This window comes from Colias eurytheme, chromosome 16 (genome assembly GCF_061535395.1).
Source record: "Colias eurytheme isolate Ceu_HAF_F1 chromosome 16, ilColEury1 Martin Lab GWU primary, whole genome shotgun sequence".
Taxonomy (NCBI): Eukaryota; Metazoa; Arthropoda; class Insecta; order Lepidoptera; family Pieridae; genus Colias; species Colias eurytheme.
The window spans coordinates 1929058-1950133 of NC_142995.1; the positions used below are offsets into that span (position 1 = coordinate 1929058).

Consider the following 21076-nt stretch of genomic DNA (forward strand, 5'->3'; position numbering starts at 1 on the left):
TATTTATTTATATCTACCTGCCTTACCAATCTATCCAATGTAGTAATTTTATCCTGTCCAAAAAAAATTTCTTCACGTAGGTAAAGCCACGGTTCATAGTTAGTATACCATAAAATTACGTTACTACAAGGTCCAAGTTCATGCTACACTGTTAAAATATATTTTTAGCACATTGAGGTCGCGATACCCGCATACCTACCCGATAAATTGAACAAGACTCGTTGTTTTTGAGTCCTGTGACAAGCCCGTATGTTCAAATTATGAGAAGTGACGAAATTTAAGACGAAATTAATTTGCAGTTTTTGAAAGGAAGTCTTTAGACTTTTTTTTAGAAGCCAAATGCCAGCACAAAAGAGGCCTCGCGGGACGCAACTAGTCTTACGATGAATTAAAATAAACTGTAAGGTATATTGCAACATAAATGTTACATAATACATTATAATATTATCACAGACTAATAATAATATACTGATATTATCAATGAGTAAATAATATGATTAAAAGTAAAGTTACATGTTTGCAATTTTCTTTACAGTTCATTACGAAGCAGTTTTTATCTTGTGGAATTACTATTTGTAGGTAATGGTAAACAATTGTGTTTAATGTGTATTCGTCTTAAGATAATATTATGAAATAGCACATTTATTAGTTATCATCTAACTGTTGTTACAAAATATTATATACTCCATAACAAAATATCTATGCCTCACTCAAATCTTCATAAATATGTACGTTCAAGTTGGTATGAACAGATGTTGATGTGATTATCATCTTTCGCGTGGGCGTTGAACCAAGGGGTCCTAGTTTCAAACTTCGGTTAAAATTAACCAAACGTCCCCGCATTGTAAAATAAGGAAATCATCAGCCGTCAAAAATATTAATCGCTTGTTGAAGATCGTTGTTCTACCTCATACCAGGTACCAGGTAAAAACGTGGTAAAAACTCTCTTCGCCAAACATCATCCTATGAGATTTTTTGCGTACAAATATTCTCACAAACCTTCACGTTTATAATATTTTTATCGATTATAATATTATATTAAGATTGAGGACTTGATATATCTCACATGTTTTATATAATATTATGTAGAGCAGTAGATATCATTTGATCACTGCAGGATGTACGTTTGTTACATGATGGAAGAAACATGACAGTAATATAGATTCATCAGAATAACACATCAGGTATACATTATTCACGGGTTCGTCCGCGTGTGAAAATACGCGGCACTATTTGTCATATAATATAGAGCTCTACAATTTTTGGTTGCATTCTGTTTAATGTAAAAGTAAATGTAAGTCGACTCGTATACGTGCTTATATCTATTGAAATAAGGTTCACTTTACTGCATGTATAAATTATGCACTTGACCTCGGAAAGGACATTAAAGTCCATTTCTTCTCAATGTTTACCTTTTTATCTCACGCTTGGTGCATTCACTTTACAAGACAATAATTATTTATTATCGATGTCTTAATTAATTATAATATTTATAAATAATTTGAAATTATTCCAAAGGATACCTAAGTACATAATATTTAAATTCATAATTTTTTATTTGATTAAATTACACTTATCGCAGGTACGTACCTAGAACCCTTCACTACATAACATGTAATATTGTAATGTATTCTCTAGCCAATGCCTTATTTTTACATTTGCGTGTAAACAAAACCTTATCATACACAGAGAAACAATTACAGGCTTAGACGCATATCTCAAAGCTCTACCTGTGATTCATCTCTTGAAACCTGTCATTCGAGCGCGGATTGTTTGCGCGGGCGCACGTGCACACTAATTTTTTAGTGTTTAGTGTAAAGTGTAAGTGTATGTGTAAAGTGTAGGTGTTAGTGAAAAGTGATGGTGCGTAAAGTGACGTGTTTCAGCATGCGGCGGGCGAAAGTGGTGCCAGCGCCATCTAGCGATGGTGTCTACACTATAGACCTGTCATCCACATCGACTCTGGATGTGGTAAGAGCACGTGTGATGGGCCCTCTACACAATGGAGAGCGTTGGCCCAACAAATGATCGTCAATGTTTGAATACGGCGATTATGAATTAACATTAAAATGACGGCCGATCACAGACATTTAGGCTCTACACTATCGTGATTGCCTCTACTCGTCCAACGCTGCCCATTGTGAAAAGGGCCCGTAAATGTCAAATATTGTATTACAAGCTGCAGCAGTTATGTCCCTTTTTCGAGTTTTCTCTGCAAGAACCTTCCTTGTGCCTTAACATAAACGTAAAAAAATTGCCGTTCAATTAGCAATTCATTTTTATTATAAAGATTGGTTTTATGCAAACGTTTTGTTTTGAAATTATGATATTTATGGCTAATGTAGTCACGTGCAGGTGATGTATTTAAAAACGTTGTAAAACTATTAATTTAATGTATATGTACTTAATAAATTATCAATATGAAAAATATTGCATAGCTTCTATCGCGGGCCTTGAGCACGGGGACCGAATCTAGAAATTCCGTAACGAAAAAACCTCACGCTCCCCACTCCGACGGGCACGGAGGTGTGGCTTGAAGGCATGCTATGCAATAGCTTTACCGCGGCAGTCTCCGAGTGCCACACGTCTTTTATTTTTATTACTAGCCGCTCCACGCGGTTACACCCCCGTGGCTCCACTCCTGTTGGCCGTAGCGTAATGATATAATAGCCTATAGCCTTCCTCGATAAATGAGCTATCTTACACCGAAAGAATTTTTCAAATCGGACCAGTAGTTCCCGAGATTAGCGCGTTCAAACAAACAAACTCTGCAGCTTTATAATATTAGTATAGATTACTCTACAATTTTATGTAATAGAATTAGGTTGTTTCAAGAATGTGTATTATATTGTAGTTTGTAAGTCAACCTTGTTGAATGACATTGTGTACCGTGTGGTATTTTTATTGGGGTCCAATAAACTCTTAGTTCTGAGAAACGGAATGTTTCAGAAAGTTCCGAGTTCGATACAGAGAACGATTTAATTGCCCAACATTTAAATGGATTTTAATTGCAAGTTATATTCTTATATTATACGCGAATTGTAGTAGATAATGTATGAGCAAGTAGTAGTCAAATAAAGGTTTTACATTAAATGAAAGCAACAATTTTATTCTTATAGACCTATAAAACGTATTTTTAAATAGTCAAATTATAACGATTTAAAAATACTTAACTAATTTTAATACATAATTTTAACACCTTCTAATTTTAATATCTATTTACGTACAATAAGGATTAAAATTATCTGAATGTTAATCTGTAACGAGAGTCATATAATTTGAAATACATATTTATCTATGTACCTACACATTACAATGTGGTACACTTGAAAGTATGTATGTAGACTGTAGATATACCTACTATTGTCTATTCATAATAATACTAGAATTCCGCCCGCATTTGTCTAACACCTAATAAATGCTATACTAAAACCTTCCTCCTGAATCACTCTATCTATTAAAAAAACCACATCAAAATCCGTTGCGTAGTTTTGAAGATACAAAGGGACATAGGGACAGAGAAAGGGACTTTGTTTTATACCACTAATCACTACGATTAGTAGGATAACTAGCAGTACCTAGACTTGTAGTACGTCAGTTTTATTATGTAGGTATTCTTACTACTAGTTATTTACAAATCAATGAATGGAGAACACCTTGTAACAATGACGTATGATAACATTGCGATTATACAGTCCATATGCCAATAGGGTAAAATGTTTGTGTATTTTCAGCAAAGGCGTAGATTTTCTGTACTGTTTTATAAACACATGTTGAGGAAGTGAACAAAGGTGTTATGCCTTATGGCAAACATTAACGGGATTTTTTAATTTAGGTATTTATTGGAATTATTGGTGACATTTTAGTTAAATTAAAGAAATTTTAAGTATTACTTTCGTATTAAGTTAACATAGTAACCCTTTCCTACCGTAAGGATAGTAGGTATCTAATTTTTGTCTTTGTTTCGTTGAAATATTGTGTGAACTTATAAAAATGTTTTCTCGTAAATTAATACGTGTAAATTCCTTGATATAAAATCAACAAGGTTATGGTTAACCTACAATTATTTATTACATTGCCAAGTGACATTCTATTGTCATTTGTCAGTTGATTCCTTAGTTTGATTCAATAGAAATATTTAATATCATAAAATACTAGCGGTCCCCCGGCTTCGCCCGTTGTAATATTTGCGTTTTCGCTTCATAAGAATTAAGAACCATCCTCGTACTTCAAGTCATATTATTATAAAAAAGGATCAATGAAATCGGTTCAGCCGTTCTCGAGTTTTGCGCTTAGCAATACTTTTGGCGATTCATTTTTATTTTTTACTAGCGGTCCGCCCCGGCTTCGTCCGTGGTACATATTTACGTTTTCTCTACATAAAAACCATCCTCGTACTTCAAGGAATATAATAAAAAAAGAATTATCGAAATCGTTTCAGCCGTTCTCGAGTTATGCGCTTACCAACACATTTTGCGATTCATTTTTATATATTAGACTAGCGGTCCGCCCCGGCTTCGCCCGTGGTACATAATATTTACGTTTTCTCTACATAAGAACCATCCTCGTACTTCAAGGAATATAATAAAAAAATAATTATCGAAATCGGTTCAGCCGTTCTCGAGTTATGCGCTTACCAACACATTTTGCGATTCATTTTTATATATAAGACTAGCGGTCCGCCCCGGCTTCGCCCGTGGTACATATTTAAGTTTTCTCTGCATAAAAACCATCCTCGTACTTCAAGGAATATAATAAAAAAAGAATTATCGAAATCGGTCCAGCCCTTCTCGAGTTATGCGCTTACCAACACATTTTGCGATTCATTTTTATATATAAGATTATACAGATTATATAATGTCTTTATTTAAGACTTTTTTATATCCAAATAATTTCTTTCAAATTGTAGGAAATATTTATGAAATGAAAGACAATATTAAAGTAATCGTAATACATCCATACTAATATTATAAATGCGAAAGTAACTCTGTCTGTCTGTCTGTTACTCAATCACGCCTTAACTACTGAACCAATTTGCATGAAATTTGGTATAGAGATATTTTGTTACCCGAGAAAGGACATAGGCTACCTTTTATTGCGAAATATGTACCACGGGCGAAGCCGGGGCGGACCTCTAGTATTTTATAACAACAAAACAGGACACTATCAATCTAGAACTTTCCAAAACACCGAAAATATAATACATATATTACACTTTGAATATCACTAACTATGTACTTTTTCAATTATCATAAGCACGACTCTTTATTATTATGAACTAGCGGTCCGCCCCGGCTTCGCCCGTGGTACATGTTTACGTTTTCTCTACATAAGAACCATCCTCGTACTTCAAGGAATATAATAAAAAAAGAATTATCGAAATCGGTTCAGCCGTTCTCGAGTTATGCGCTTACCAACACATTTTGCGATTCATTTTTATATATAAGAAGAAGAAGATGTCATCTAAATATATATATAAGTAATTAAATTGTTAGTGTAAATTAGTTATTATTGCTGATTGTATATAGAGTTACAAATCGAGTGACAACGTGTTAAAATCAAAACCCGTTTTCGGTTTTCGGCTTGTACAAGATTCAAAAGTTAGCTTCATCGAATTATTAGTTAATTGTTTTTTATGACTTACTCGAATATTATAGCCGGCTTATAATTAATCTATCAAAATTAATTGAACCCGTATTCTATAAAGTATAAAATCTTCGACTGAACCTGTTTCATTTCATGCTAAAATTTTTTTTATTGTAAGTATATGCTGCACTGAATATTTAATATATGTATTTATATTACTATGGGCACTAGCCACTAAGTCTATTATTAAAACTATTGTTTTTAGTTTACCATTTTTGTCTGTTTGTCTATGTTAGCGTTTTCCACAGAAGCAGCTGAACGAACCGAGTGACAGACTGACAGAGTCACAGATATAAAATACTAGTTACATTAAATTATTTTAAAGTTGAGTTTTTAAACCAGTCAGGTATTAAATATTAATGCCTGACTTGAAAATGATAATATTCCATTGAATCCATTCTTAGCTGTTAATAGCAGGATTTCCCGTTATAGTCATAATACAACTCATTATACGTATAGTAATATAATAGAAGTACTAAATACCTCAGTAAAATTTTACGATGAATAAAATTATCCTATACATAATATTTTTATATATGCAAAAAAATTCCATAGAGCCAATTGTCTAAAGCCGGCTACTCACGTACCTGTTGCAGGGGCAATATTGGCGGTCGGAGCAGTTTCAGCTGTTCTCTAAATTACCCCTGATTGCCTATAAACCTTACAAATAAGAGTGCAATTCCAATATTGCCCATGCTGCAGGTACATGAGAAGCTGGCTTAACCGCCCGCGTCAACAAAATTTCAATTAAAATTGAGTTTCATTACAAACATACTATATTTCTTCTCACACGAAATAATCTATTGAATATTGGTGTACTTGATGATTAAAATGTCGATCAAATAAAGAAAAGAGTTGGCAATTTGACCTTTACTGTAACCGCCGCGCTGGCTATCCAAGAATGCTGTTTTCAAGCATTTATAACCATAGATAATCATCGTTATAAGTCTTCATAGAATTATGATGGAATAAAATGATGAATTATATAAATAACTATTACTACAATTATGTACTAATCGATGCACGACAAGTGACCTCAGGAATACAGATATGTGAAGGTTACCTTAGTAATTATACAAATGGTTTGATACTGAATGCGTTTTCTTCGATATTTTAATGAAATGAGAGATCTTGAATGTATAATAATTTCAAATACGTCAATTGGACAATATCAGCATATGATTGATTAGGTAAAGTCCGGTCGCGGAGCAGAAAGAATTTCGTACAATGACCTCTTTACCTACTGACAGTGGTCACAAACATTTTTGAATGAAGTGCAGTTTACATGAAATATTTGGAGGAGAAAATGTTTTTTACTAATTTATTAAATAAATGTCCTTTATTCATTTACAATACTTATTAGTTAGTTACATTTTAACTTTTTCAATAACCACGATATATTATATAAAAAAGTGTGCGTGTACACATAAGAAGTGAAAATTCTTTATGACCTTATTTTTCAAAAAAATAATTTACTATGTACGTACAATATTACAGAAATACGTAAGTCCTACACGCGATTTCGACTTAGGCGGATTTTGATTGGACGTAAAGAGTTTGAGGTTTATTCTTATAAATGTTGAATTCACAAAATCATAATTGAACACCTGACACCAATCAAGCAAACACAAACCTTACTCTCTCAGGTTAAAGGTTTACAATCCCTAAGGACGGCGGTCATTGCACATGTGCGAGCAAGACACATTATTTTTACAAAGGAGTGACAGTGACAGGTAATAACAGGTTAATGTACGAAATTCTTCCTGCTCCGCGACCGGACTTGTATGTGCATATACCACTGCAGTTTATTTTCCTTCACTGGTCTAAAATATTAATGAACCAATAGGTACAACAAACAATGTTCGAATAAAGATAAACATAAATTTACAAAGCAGTTAAAATATATATTTTAAAATTGTAATCAACAAATTTCAAATACATAGTAGGATAGTAAACTAAACTCGCTGTTTGGAATTAATTCGATCATTTTATTACAACGTCTCATCTGTATATGAAACACAGGTGATAGAAATATACCTACAAAAAATATGAAACATGGAATTTAGAGCCTCCCTTTTTAAAAAGACGACGACAGGTTTCATCGCGAATCGCGATACACGCAGGGTACTCGGAACAAAAGAGAACGATTGTGAGAACGACCCACTGTATAAAAAGGTAAAGCAACCATACCTCACATATTTAAATGCTAAAAAAGGCAAAATGAACAAAACCTGTCCACCAGCTGAATGAATCGTCACAGAAATATGAAGAATGTGCAACTACGTGTCATTATTGATTCATAAAATATCACGTTTTTTTTCTCTTTTTCTCTGCTATTATGTTGTAGAGCACAATCGATTTTGAACCTTATACACAAAGTCTTTTGATTCAAATTTGTTTTATTACTAAAAGTATCGTCTTCTTTTATTTAAGTGCATGAAACAGGTAGTTTGTTTCGAAGCCTCATTTTTTGCACAATCCCTTTTTTGTGGTTATAGATGCTCATAAATTTGACATTGACCAATGATCATTTGAGAATTGATTATTCTTTATTGTTCTTTTTTCTATACATACATGTAAAGATATAATATGGTTATCACCATTGGTGAGGTACCTACCTCAACTAGACTACCTAGTCTAAGGCACGATTCATATCTATATATTGATAGATTTTTAGATAAAAATCTGGAGATGTAATTTCTTGCTTCTTTCTTGTATGCTTTATGATCTGAGTGCTTATGAAAGACCTGTCGAAATAAAAAAATTAACGCTTTAACCAATGCCTTAACTTTTCATATTAACTAATTAGCTTAATAAAAAGCTATTGTAATTATTAATAGAAGTGCCATACAAATGTATAGCAAAATAATAATACTTAATAAAATGTATATAATAATCACACATGATAAAAACATGTGCACATAACCCTTCCTACATGATTTATAATACATATATTGTTACGAATGAAGTCATATCGCAAAACAATAAAATTATCAAGCTCATTAAATAAACTATATAAATTAAATTTCAATTAAATCCATTAATGCCAAGTGATTTTTATAATTAATGTCCATGGACGTATAAAAAAAGACGGACGGTATATCGCCTAAACATTGAGTGAAGCCTAGTAATGGCGGCGAAACATCCATGTGTGTGTGCTATGTTGCCATGGCAACAGCTGTGTTGATGACAATGGCGGCTGTATTTTTTTTCTATAAATTTTGCCGTAATAATTTTGTCATTAAAACATAAAAGGAATAACTTGCTTCCCAGTGGAATGTAATCCCTTGTGTTTTGTTATTTAAAATTGTACTGTTGCGACACCATTTACCACGCAAGACGGCATTTTAAATATTTTTTGTGAAACAGTGACGCAGTTAATCAGTCGGTAGTTCACGACGTAATGGCGGCCGACTAGCTTACTATGGTGAGAGTGTGTGCGTGTTTATTGTCTTTACACGATCGCTAGCTTACTATGGTGGCTTCACGTTGTTTGTTCGTAATACGGTGTCCGTCTTTTTTTATACGTCCATGTTAATGTCATAATAAATTCTATATTATTACTGTTTTAGTTAAACCTATATTTATCTATAACCACTAGGTAATTACTAGATTTCTAACATAGCCTTGTAAGTACGCGTGTGGTAGAGAGTTAATTTACTTTGCCGACAGGAAATTGTTTTAATACTGTTCAATTACTTTTTAAATAAGAATTGATCTATTGCACGCCTCATAAGCGAAGCGTTGAGGTGGGTACTACTGTCACTTCGCGCAAAACATCTGATTTTTCAAACATGTCTTTATGTATCATACATTGCACTTGTAAGATAATACATACACACACATATTAAGAAAAAACACTATTTTAAACATTCATGATATTTTTGATGTCATTTTTGTTATTTAAACTAGTTAAAAAACAGTTTAAAAAAGTTCTGTCTTGGACGTCCGTGTGTCTGTATGTGCGGAGGATTTTCTTGTTAACACGATAGCGACCGAAATACTTTACTAATCGAGTCTTTTTTTTTCTCTTACGCTTGAGTATGCTCAGGAATAGAACCCTTTCATTTTTCAGGGTCTGATTCGATGTGGTTTAATTGTTATTAAATAAACAAAAATAATAATTTATTTAATTTATACTGTAAAAGTTCTTTGAATCGTCTCTTACTCATGAATTTAATGTCACTTTCTGAATTTCATTGTTTTCTATGTAAATACTAAATAGATGCTTCAGTTTCAGAAAATTATTTTACTTAACAATTCAGCAAAATTTAGTTGCTATAAAAATATTAAATACCCACATAAATTTGAACACTTATGCAATTAAATTTATCGCTATTAGTACCTAATTAGTAATTACCTCTGGCTCTACAGTAGAGTAATGTATTTTTAAAACGATACTAAATTAAATGATATAGCCAATTAAAAACTTCAGTTTATCAAGTGAAAATATTGTTATCTAAAAATCTGTGATTCACTTTCTACTAAGCAACTTAGGTTTACATTGTCAGAGTCTAGACTAGGTTATACTTGCGTAGTGACTCATAATGTACAAGTATTTGCCTTGTGCAACTGACTACGTTAAATAATTAATAATACATGGAAGTTTGTTGCTTTTTCTTTATTTTTTATTTTTTATCTGTAGTTTGTTGTTATTATTTTTTATTAAAAAATATATAATCCGGATGAAAAATGTTGATTGGTGTTATGAAGACCTCTAAAATCTAAATCCTAAGCACAATGTTTTATAGAACAGTAAAAATATTAGCCTTCTACCATTTGAGCTAAACCTCGGAGAACTTATGTAATAAAAAGGAACGATTAGATTAAACTCAAAAATTACTGGACCCATTCAATTATTTAACCATTAGAAAGCTTTATTATTCTCAACTGAAATAAATAATTTATATGCGTTTTTATCCCAGAATCAACCCGAGCGAAGCCGGGACGCGCAGCTAGTAAACAATAAAAGATAAAAAGTTCATCACAGGCGCCTCTGTAATTTATAGCAGCCTTGCAGATGCAATTAATGTAATTACTACTAAATATAGTTGACGTATTATCTGACCGCACGAATAATAAGTAACGAATAATGTGAACAATACATTATTGTATTTTATTAATAATACTTTAAAGGATAATGATGTGTCGTAGTGGAAGTCTTCATCTTCGTCAAATAATTTATGGCTATATGCCAACCAAGTGGTGTATACCTATGCGCGTTTTTAGTCTCAAACGGGTGTCATACGGTTTGGTATTGTACAGTGTGTATAAAAATTAAAAAACTATACTTATTAGTTATTACTATTTCTATTCAATACAATCTACAGTAGGGGAGCCCAAGAGGGGATTTTGGGATTTACTCGAGCGCGTCAGATTACTATAAGGGACGCGTACCTTAGCTATTCATTAGTACCTCTAGTCAATATGAGCAGTTATGGTTGGTGGGTGCGCTCAGGGGCCCCGCTGGAAAATTTGAATAATCCATAATTCCCTAAGGTTGAGCTCGAATCGTCAGATTAGCGAAATGGGGACTTCTTATATTGTAATTAACCCCCCCATATATTAATCTGACGCGCTCGAATAATATTACTTTAATTTTTTACCCTTTCTTCATAGCGATTAAATCGCCACTTAAATCGTCAGATTAACGTATACTTTTTTTCAGTGACGTCCTGAAGCATGCAAAATATCAATATCTAACGCGCTTGAGTATTTCCAAGCCAATTTTTTTCTTTTTTAAATTAAAAAAAATCAAAAAACCCTTCCCCACCGCTAAAAGTGAAAACATTATAGGACCTTTTTTTCTCGCTATGGTCTAATCTACCAATTCTAATAGGTTCCCGTGACGCTCGAGTAAATCCACATTTAGCATCCTGGGCTCCCCTACTACTAGTAGTGTTTCTAGTAGTATAGTGTAAATATTGGTTTATAAGAGAGAAAGAAGGAATATTCAAGGATTTATTCACTCAATAGGGAAAATAAAAATATGTACATTTCCTATGCCCGAGTGAATCACTTGAGTGCAAACGTTCGTACTACGTAGTATATTATTATTAGTCTATGTATGAAAGTTTGCACTGATGTAGGGGAAAACTTTTAAAAATATGTTTCTACAATTTTTTAAGTAAAAGACGGCAAATCAACTTTGATTTCTGAATCACGATACAACAATAACCACAAAATAGCGTGACACGAATCGAAAAGCTCGTCCATTTGAAAACGGTAATAAATCTGTGATAAATCTTACGGAAACTCGAACTGAATTTATTCATACTACATTTTAGGTAACATTTTATTTATATTTATTTATTTATTTATAACACTTCATTGTACAAAACAATATAGGAAATGTGGTAGATACAAATTAATGAGGTACAAAAATTTTGCACAATAGGCGGCCTTATTGCTACACAGCAATCTCTGCCAGGCAACCTGGTAGGAAAGGAAATGTAAGAATTTTTATTTTAATCATCTAACGACATCTATTTTATATTAAAAGCGCCATCCATTAAACATCCTTATAATATATTATCAGCTTGATAGATAATATTATTATAACATAACGACTTCCTTACCGCTGCTAAAGTGATGACCGATTTATAGCCTGGATGAATCTAGACATCGTTAATGCACTAATTACCTTTTAGCTACCTATATTTGAAATAGATTTTGACATTATATGTATCCCAAATAATTATTATTATATGTTTCCCATTTCCATAACACTCGGGTAAATTACCAGAAGGACGGTACCCGGTATTTTAGAAGGCTTACGTGGGGACACTGATCCAAGACGCAGAGGCCTTTTTGAGGCCGTTTTTTATATTAGGTATTATTATTAGCTTTACTGTATTTGAAATGGATTTTGGTGAGATGGCGCAGAATGCAGGTTTTATCTGATAAAAAGGAATCGATTTAACATTGTGTTTTTATTTATTAGCTCCAATAGGAGCGAGGGATGCGGGTAAAAATCTATAAGTATGAATGTTTATTCATATTATGATACCTTCATAGTGTCTGTATCTTATTGTTCTGTAAATTAGGAAATTCTTCGCTATTTAAACCGTAAAATGTAACCAACTGTATGTAATTCAAATATGTGAAATATTTACTGGCATTAGTCACATAGTCAAAATAACTAAGAAGCTAAATATGGTATAGAACGTTCCACCTTCTATATCCCTAAGTACCACGAAACAAAGGAATTCCCTTACAGTCAAGCCTCACAAAGCCTGCCAATTATATTAGTACTGTCATGGGAAAATAAACTCTATATCTTTACGTTCAAAACACATTTTGGTTTGCTAGTATATTATATAGTCAGGTAAAACCTTTACGTGCTTAAATAAATGACGATAAACACGTTAAAAATAGGTAATTGAGTTGTGTAAAAAATTTGTTGTGGGAATTTGTTTAGTTTTAGTTTTACAGATGAGAGAATAGTTTAAAATTTAAATACATATTTACATTGTTACAGGAGATACGTGAAGGAATTCTATTTATTTATTTATTAACAGATTTACAGTTTAATTATTATCAACGTGTTTGTTAGGTATTTGATATGTGTTCCTATTTATTAATCATTATTTTTTTTTAATAAAAATGTAGGAAAAGCGGCCAATTAGGTATTAACATAATAAAAATAAATTTCTATTGCATTTAAAAACATTTAGGTAATAATCGTTGTACATAAACATATTAATTTAGCACATTAATTCAACAGGCAACATAAAATATTAATACAAAAATTATTGCATTATGCATATATGCATTGCAAATGGCTTTTGTTATTAAAATACAACCGCTACATATCTTCATGGTTGGGAGATTAACAATGTATTGAAATAATGTTTTTATGTTAATATATTGGCATCCTGTGAGTTATTTGTTAACAATAATTGAATAAAGATGCACTTTTGTGTTGCATCAAATGCTATTAGGGTATAATACAAATGATAATTTTAAGGCTGTAGATTGCTAATTCCAATTGAACTTTTGAGCATTGAGCATTTTATGGAGAGTCATAAACAATTAAAAGATATTATTAACATTAGCATTAAAATAAAACTAAGGTAAGAGAAATTGCATGTCATTGATATTGCAAAATTTTAATAAGAGGTATTCGAATGTGCTACTATTTTCATAGACAAAGCATAAAATTTCAGAATACGCATATAAAACGATCTTTTATTTCGCCATAGTAATGTTTTATGTTAACTTTTTGTAATATTTCGATAAGGGCACGCGATCGATCGCGTGTTGGAGGTTTTATACTTTATAGTATACTTGCCGTATAAAAAGATGCAATCATGTGTTGCAGGGAAATGAGGATATCAGACATTCCGCGAAACAACCAGATTTCTATATAGTTTTTAAAAAAGTAACCTAACTAACGACGATACGAGTCACTTCTTCATGCACTCTGCATTTCACTAGATTTAGTTTTAATGAAACAAAAGTAAAATAAACAAGACTATGCGCCATTTTTAGTGATTTTAGTGAAATCTTCATTTACCTGCAACATATAGAAACTCCTTGACTAATATGTATAGTTTGAGGGTATTTTATAGGCAAGTGCTTGTAAAAACCTATAGCCTACATCATTGTATTTTACCATGTAAACTAATCTTAATATAACAATGTAACTTTATAAATTCTTGCTTATAAAGTAAGATTTTTATTTATTTCTATAAGCAATTGAAATAAAAGTCTTTTTAGTTGTGAAATGTCTTTGACTTCTTGAAATAAGAACACATAGTTACAAGGACTCTTAAAATTCCATTAGAAAATATTATAAATTAGGGTAATAATTTTTGTAAGGTTTTCTGTATCAAAAATAATATTATACTGGCTCTACAATTATAATACTAATCAATGTATATAAAGGTACTCAGGTATCATTATAAAATCTAAATCATTGAAACTGGTTTATTGGCTAAAAAGATTAATGTAAGTCTGTATCTGATTATACGACAAATCTTCAGTTAATACAGGCTTAGCACATCCCTACTTAATATTATTATTTTAATAAAAAAGTCAGTAGGTATCAACCTCATTCCTACGCTATCTATTTTATAAAGGTTTTATAAAGTAGTAGGTAGGTATTAGGTACCTACTTGGTTATTAACAATCTATTAAAAAATAATTTTCAGTTACACTGTCTAAATTTTTATTGCACTTTTAAATTTAGAATGATTAAAATACTTAATAATTAGAAGTAATTATCATCCAGTAATATAATTCCGTAATAATGTTTTCTTAAAAAAACATAAACAGCAGTTAACCACCGGTAGCGCTGACGCCACTTGATAACCTCAAAATAAGTCGCAATTAATTAATATTACATCGTAATAATAATTATTGTTTATGCACAATTAGACGTTTCCTGCATATTTAATTAATTTACAATATTGTACACTTCGTTACGGGACAGCGCCATCTAGCAGGCGATAGTGAGCTTTTGATATAAGCGCCATCTGTTGTCGAGTAGACTGTACTAAATTTTGTAAACAAATACTTAATCGACTAGTTCTTAGCTCTTTCATTGATAAACAAATAGATATACAATTAAAATTTATTGAAATTATGATTGCCAATATTTTAATATACATTAAAAACATATATATTCGTTCTTATATTATATACCTATTGGAATTAACCGAAGGATTTTTAAACTAAATTTAACCTGTTCCTGAAAAATTATTACGATTTTCACAAGGAAACAAAAATCCGTTCAAAAATTCATTTTTTATTTATCTGAATAAATGCATAATGATGTGAAGTATTAAAAATAAACGATATTCAGTACAATACATTTGCACGTCAGCTGTACAAACAAATATATTTTAGTCAACGCGAGAAGAAAATCGTATTGAAAATAATGTTCAACAAGTCAGTCTATATATTATTAATAACTCAGGCCCCGGAATCACAGTCACAAACTCACAATAGAAAATCTATTGTGTCGTGGACCGATCGGGCCGTCCGGGGCTCAATGGGTTAAATAATAAATTATATCAAAACTTTTTTTGTTAATCTTAGTTAGTTTCAATTTTTTGTTCATAATTATGATCCTGTAAAAAATATTTTTTCATTTCATTCACTCGTTCCCAAACGGATAAGAATAATAAACTACGGCATGTTTACATTAACGAACATTATGTAATGATGAATTTCGTTCATTCACAAGTTTACAATTTACAAGGAAACCTTACTCAACATGTTTTACTTTAGAATCGGTAGCGACGATTGATTAAAACCCGCAACTTTTACTAAACAAAAACTAAAAATAACGTTTACTTCATTCATGAAAAGTAAATTACTTATTATACAGTCGATTAAAATGGAGTGTTAAAATTGATTGATAAATGTTATGTAGCTATAACAAGGCTGAATACAGCCTGTTATTTGGAAGAAAGTCTTTAGGTATTTATTAGTCACGTTGTTAACAAATCTTCTTATTGTTTGTTATCTTATTTGTCGTATCAGAATCGAATGTCTTTAGAAACAATGTGCTAAAACGTGAATAGATAACTTTATCTTTCTTTTCCTAACATGAAGATTGATTCCTCATTTGTTCATTTCCTTTCATTGAAGAAGCATTGATTCCTTGGAAATAAAGTCGCCCACTCATTAACAATAACAAAACTTAATCAAATAGTAAAAATAACTCTAGTATGTACTTCTTACCAGTGTGAAATCCACTTAACACCAATTGGAAGTTGGTCGAGCGGCCGGCGAATGATCAACAACGGACGAACTACGAAGCAGTTAGATTTTGACAGCGACTGTGAAAGCTACGCCGTTCGGTTGCGAACGCAACTATCGCGCGCATTTCGTATTCTAATTTCGAAATAATTAGAATAAAAAATATAGATTAAATATAGTTCTAATCACATTGCATAGATAATAAAATTACAATTCGATTGTTTTTTTTTGTGGCCGAATTTGTTCGAATTTTAAAGTGAATTTGTGTTTTCGAGTGATTTAAAAAATTAAAAATGTTTGTGGCGTCTGTGTCCGTGTAATTCGATTCAACTAGGATTTTTGGTGAGTTTTTGAATTACTTGATTTTTTTTACATTTTAATTTTAAATGAAAAAAAAAATGGACAAATTTAAAACATTGTTTGACAATGCAACAATAAGAATAAACTCAAACTCAAACTCAAACATTTATTCATTCAATTAGACTTCATAAAGAAGCACTTTTGAAACGTCATTACATAATATTTTAAAATTTACCACCGATTCGGAAAGCAGTATCTACGGAGAAGAACCGGCAAGAAATAAATTAAACAACTTGAATCTTTATCTATATTCCAGAAGATAGATTCGAAAAATCATACATACCTATGTATTTAGTTTTATCGTACTTAATTATTAAAACTTAAAATAAATATTTCAAAATGCATTTGCTTAGTATAAACAATAAACACGATAAAAAAACTCGATGTAACAACATTATAATAATACATGTTAGATAAGAATAAACACATATTAAGTAAGAACTAACTGGGATGCGGAATAAAGAGCTTATCGGTGACCTGTCGTTCAATTTGATACATTTGATAATAATACGTCTATACTAGGGTTGACACGAGATAGCAAAAATAAAATAAAAAATACACAAAAAAATATTGGTCAGAGTCCAAAGGATGGACCAAACAGCCTTAGGTGAATGTGTAGTAAATTAAGTACATATATGAAATGTCTATAATATTATAATAGAATTTAACAGCAATACGCCCCGGATTGGTGGAAAGACACGGGTTCGAATGCCGCCCCTTGATCAATTTTTTAATATTTTATATTTAAAGAAAGAAATAAAGAAGAAAGAAACCATTTATTCCAACACACACAACACAAATGGTATATGGTTTCTTTCTTCTTTCTTTATTTAGTCAAACTCCCTTCCATCTCAAACTTTACTTCCAATAGTTTTTAAGTATACCAACCATTTTAAAACTCTGTTTTAAAAAAAGCTCTGCTCAAGGAAGGGAAAGCTATTTTAAAGTAGGTTTAAATTACCTATTTATTTTAACTAACTTTGGTAATGTTCGTGTTATAAATTAAATACAATTAAGTTGTTCTAAAACTGTATATTTTTTACTGATATCTAATGCGTTCCTCTTCAAATGAGGCCATATAACTTATTTGTAAGACCTTACATGGTAAAAGTAATGAAGTTGTCCCTTTTAATAGAGTCTATCTGTATCAACTTCTTTTTACAACATATCGTTGTTAAAGTATTTACTTAGAAAATGTTTAACCACTTCAATTTATTGCACTAAAAAGAGGTAACATATCAATTAGCACAATTAAAGAGAATATTAAAAATTATAAGGCTTTTTTTTATTTTGTACCTATAAATCGATGAAATGCAAATATGAATTGATAGTAAAGAAAACATTCTGAATTAGGTCGCAATCCTGTAGTCGTGTAATAAATCACAACATAAATAATTGATAATAATATTATTGTAATTAATTGTCGAGTGACAGCCCTAGCCGCTAGTGCCTTGAACTTAAACGCGATAACCCGTTCCGCGTTACTATTACACTACATATTGCCGAAGTTCCGCATATTAGGGCAATATGTACCCACTGTTTTGGTGGTGTATGCATATGCGTTTCCCCAGAAAAAGAGTAATCTTTTTCAGGGAAATTAAGAATTACTGCTGACTGATTTGTGTAGCCTGTAGGGTAAGAAGAAATATATGAAAATCTTTAATATAATATTGAATATTGATATGAAAGAAAATCTAAACACAAAGTTACTTTTATCATATTACATTCATATTGCCTAGCTTCGAAAAGGTATCTAATAATCTAAGAACGAAGTGCAATATAATTGAAAAGGTACTACCTATAACTTAGTTAAATTCAGATTTCCAAGTGCAAGCAAGCATTTTTTTATCCCAAAACGTTTACAATATTCGATCTTCGAAACTCGTGAGTCAATTATTTCGTAATAACAATTTTTTTACATGATATGTCCTTAAAAACTTTCGCTTACAAAATAAAGGATATCAGTGGGAAAATCCACACGGATCGATCGTCACTTACAGGGTTAGTTGAGAGGTCACCAATTTCTTTAAATTTTGTAACATAAAATTATGAATATTGTTGTTTAAATATTATTTACTATTCTGTTATTATCGACAATGTACCTGTGACGTTTCTCATATCTTATTTATGTTATGTTGATTAGAATAGATATTATTTATGGCTAATTTTAATATTTGATAATCAGTAGATTCTAAAAAATAACGAGATAAATGCTATTTTAAATTACATTTGAGCGTAAAATTTATATGTTTTTTAAAATATACACATGGTTCTGTGGTCGTAAATAGAAGAATCTGTATTTGTTCCGTAATCTACGAGACTATAGGCTGAATAAGGCGGTTGGTTTGACGACATGCATATCTATCTGATAGATACTACCATTTTGTAATAATATTATGCGATATTTCTAAAAAAAATCGTCACAATAAATCTAATTTAAAGCGGACGCTATCTACATATATGTTTTACGTCTTTATCATAAGTAATTTCTGATTTCCTAATATTCCTGTAGATATAATAAGGTAAGGATGTGGGGCTTGCCTGCTCAAGATCCCATGCTTATCAAACCTGAATACCAACATTAAGCGCGATTTTATTGCCGTTAAAATAAATTCACACTATAAAAAGATTTTGTATGTATTAAATGCAGTTTTATGTTGTTTATGTTTTGTAAAGTGAATTAACAACGAGCGGATGAGACGCAGGTTATTTAAAGCTTTTCTTTTAATTCGATAATAATAATAACTTAAATCGAATCGAATACACTTTTAATAATAATAAAGTGTATTCGTAAATGGAAGATCTCTCGATCGTGGACCTCGTTTTTCCGCGTTGATTAATCTATCTACGTACAAAATCTCGGGCAAAAGGTTTTAATCATTTATTACGTAAGTAGGCATTTTTAAAGTGTAATATTAGTGGGATTGATAATTAAAGTATGTATCTGTGGTATGTATAACATATTGTAGAGTGAAGTGTATCGATTTCTATTCGAAAATAAATAAATATTGGGAGGAACACAAAACATTGTAAATTTCAAACGGAATTATACCTAAAATATAATATACTAGCTTTCCGCCCGCGGCTTCGCCCGCGTTTTCAAAGAAAAACCCGTTCCCGTAGGATTTTCGGGATAAAACCTATCCTATGTCCTTTCCCGGCTATCAAAATATCTCTATACCAAATTTCATGCAAATTGGTTCAGTAGTTAAGGCGTGATTGAGTAACAGACAGACAGAGAGTTACTTTCGCAATGGATTATCGCCGTTCATTTATTTACTCGTATATCAACATATTTTTTTCTTCGCGTTTTCGACGCTCGTCTCCAAAAAGCCTTAGCAGAAAACAATTTTATTTATATACAAAGATTTATGCACTCGATGGCACGTGGGCGAGGAAGTTGTTACAAATTTATAGTTTTTCATACGGATGATAAAATAATAAAATAGCTTGATAATTCAATATCTAAAGGCTATGCATTACGAAATGATTTATTTATTATATCTGTTTCTGGATTATTTTAAGGTTAGAGAAAGCTCAAATTCATGGAAATAATATCTAGGAGAAGGAGTGCTTTCTTGTTTTAAGTGCAAATTGCAATATATTTATCCTAAAGAATATGAAGTCCCAGCATTTCTATTACATATTTTATTATTAGTTTAAATATTTGTATTATTTCAAGAAGTCTTGTGAACACATTGATGCTTTAGAATGTCGAATGTATACATGCATATTTTGCATTTCGCGGTGCAATACCATTAATTGCATTGTATATTTATTATACCAAACAATGACAATTACTCTGAAGTATCCGCTATAGCAAATACAAAAACGGTAACGGGACTGCACCATACCTCAGAAATATTTTATAATTATTCACCATTGCAAATATGCGTGTGAATTTACACATAAATATCTAGAATTATCAAGAACCTTAGTTTATAACCGGGCGTTGCTACTAGCAACGTAACGGTAAACGCAGTTTAAACAATCGGATGTTAAACAGTAGTTTAACTATGGGGTTTGTTAGTACATGCATTATAGCAAATAGATATCTGCTAACAAGGTAATCAATATTCAATACTGTAATACATGTCTACTGGGTTTTACAACTTAACAATATGGCCAGCTATTCGACTGCTTTATTAGTTTATTACATACACACACACCCACACTCACACACTCATACACTCACAAACACACCCACAGACACAACTTTTACATTATATATTTTTTTTTACCTTATTCTCTGTTTAAATTACGTCAATATATTTCTCAACTGTAACATGGAAGGACATCGGTACCCGTAATACAGACTATAGTCTAGTACGGGACCATCGTTTTTGTAATTTGTATATTT

At 31.4% G+C, this 21076-nt stretch overlaps 1 protein-coding gene across 2 annotated transcripts in view; it reads left to right on the forward strand.

Moving 5' to 3' along the window:
• The first annotated feature begins 1769 nt into the window (after positions 1-1769).
• LOC149901576 (phospholipid phosphatase 2-like) overlaps positions 1770-21076 on the forward strand; it is a 68934-nt gene continuing 49627 nt past the window's right edge. The window contains exon 1 of one of the 2 annotated variants that reach the window (XM_090110647.1): positions 1770-1971. In XM_090110647.1, the coding sequence (XP_089966773.1) occupies positions 1861-1971 (111 nt within the window). In that variant the 5' untranslated portion in view covers positions 1770-1860. Of the gene's footprint in view, positions 1972-16412; positions 16699-21076 lie in introns of those variants that run through there. The other variant, XM_090110648.1, reaches the window with a different exon arrangement.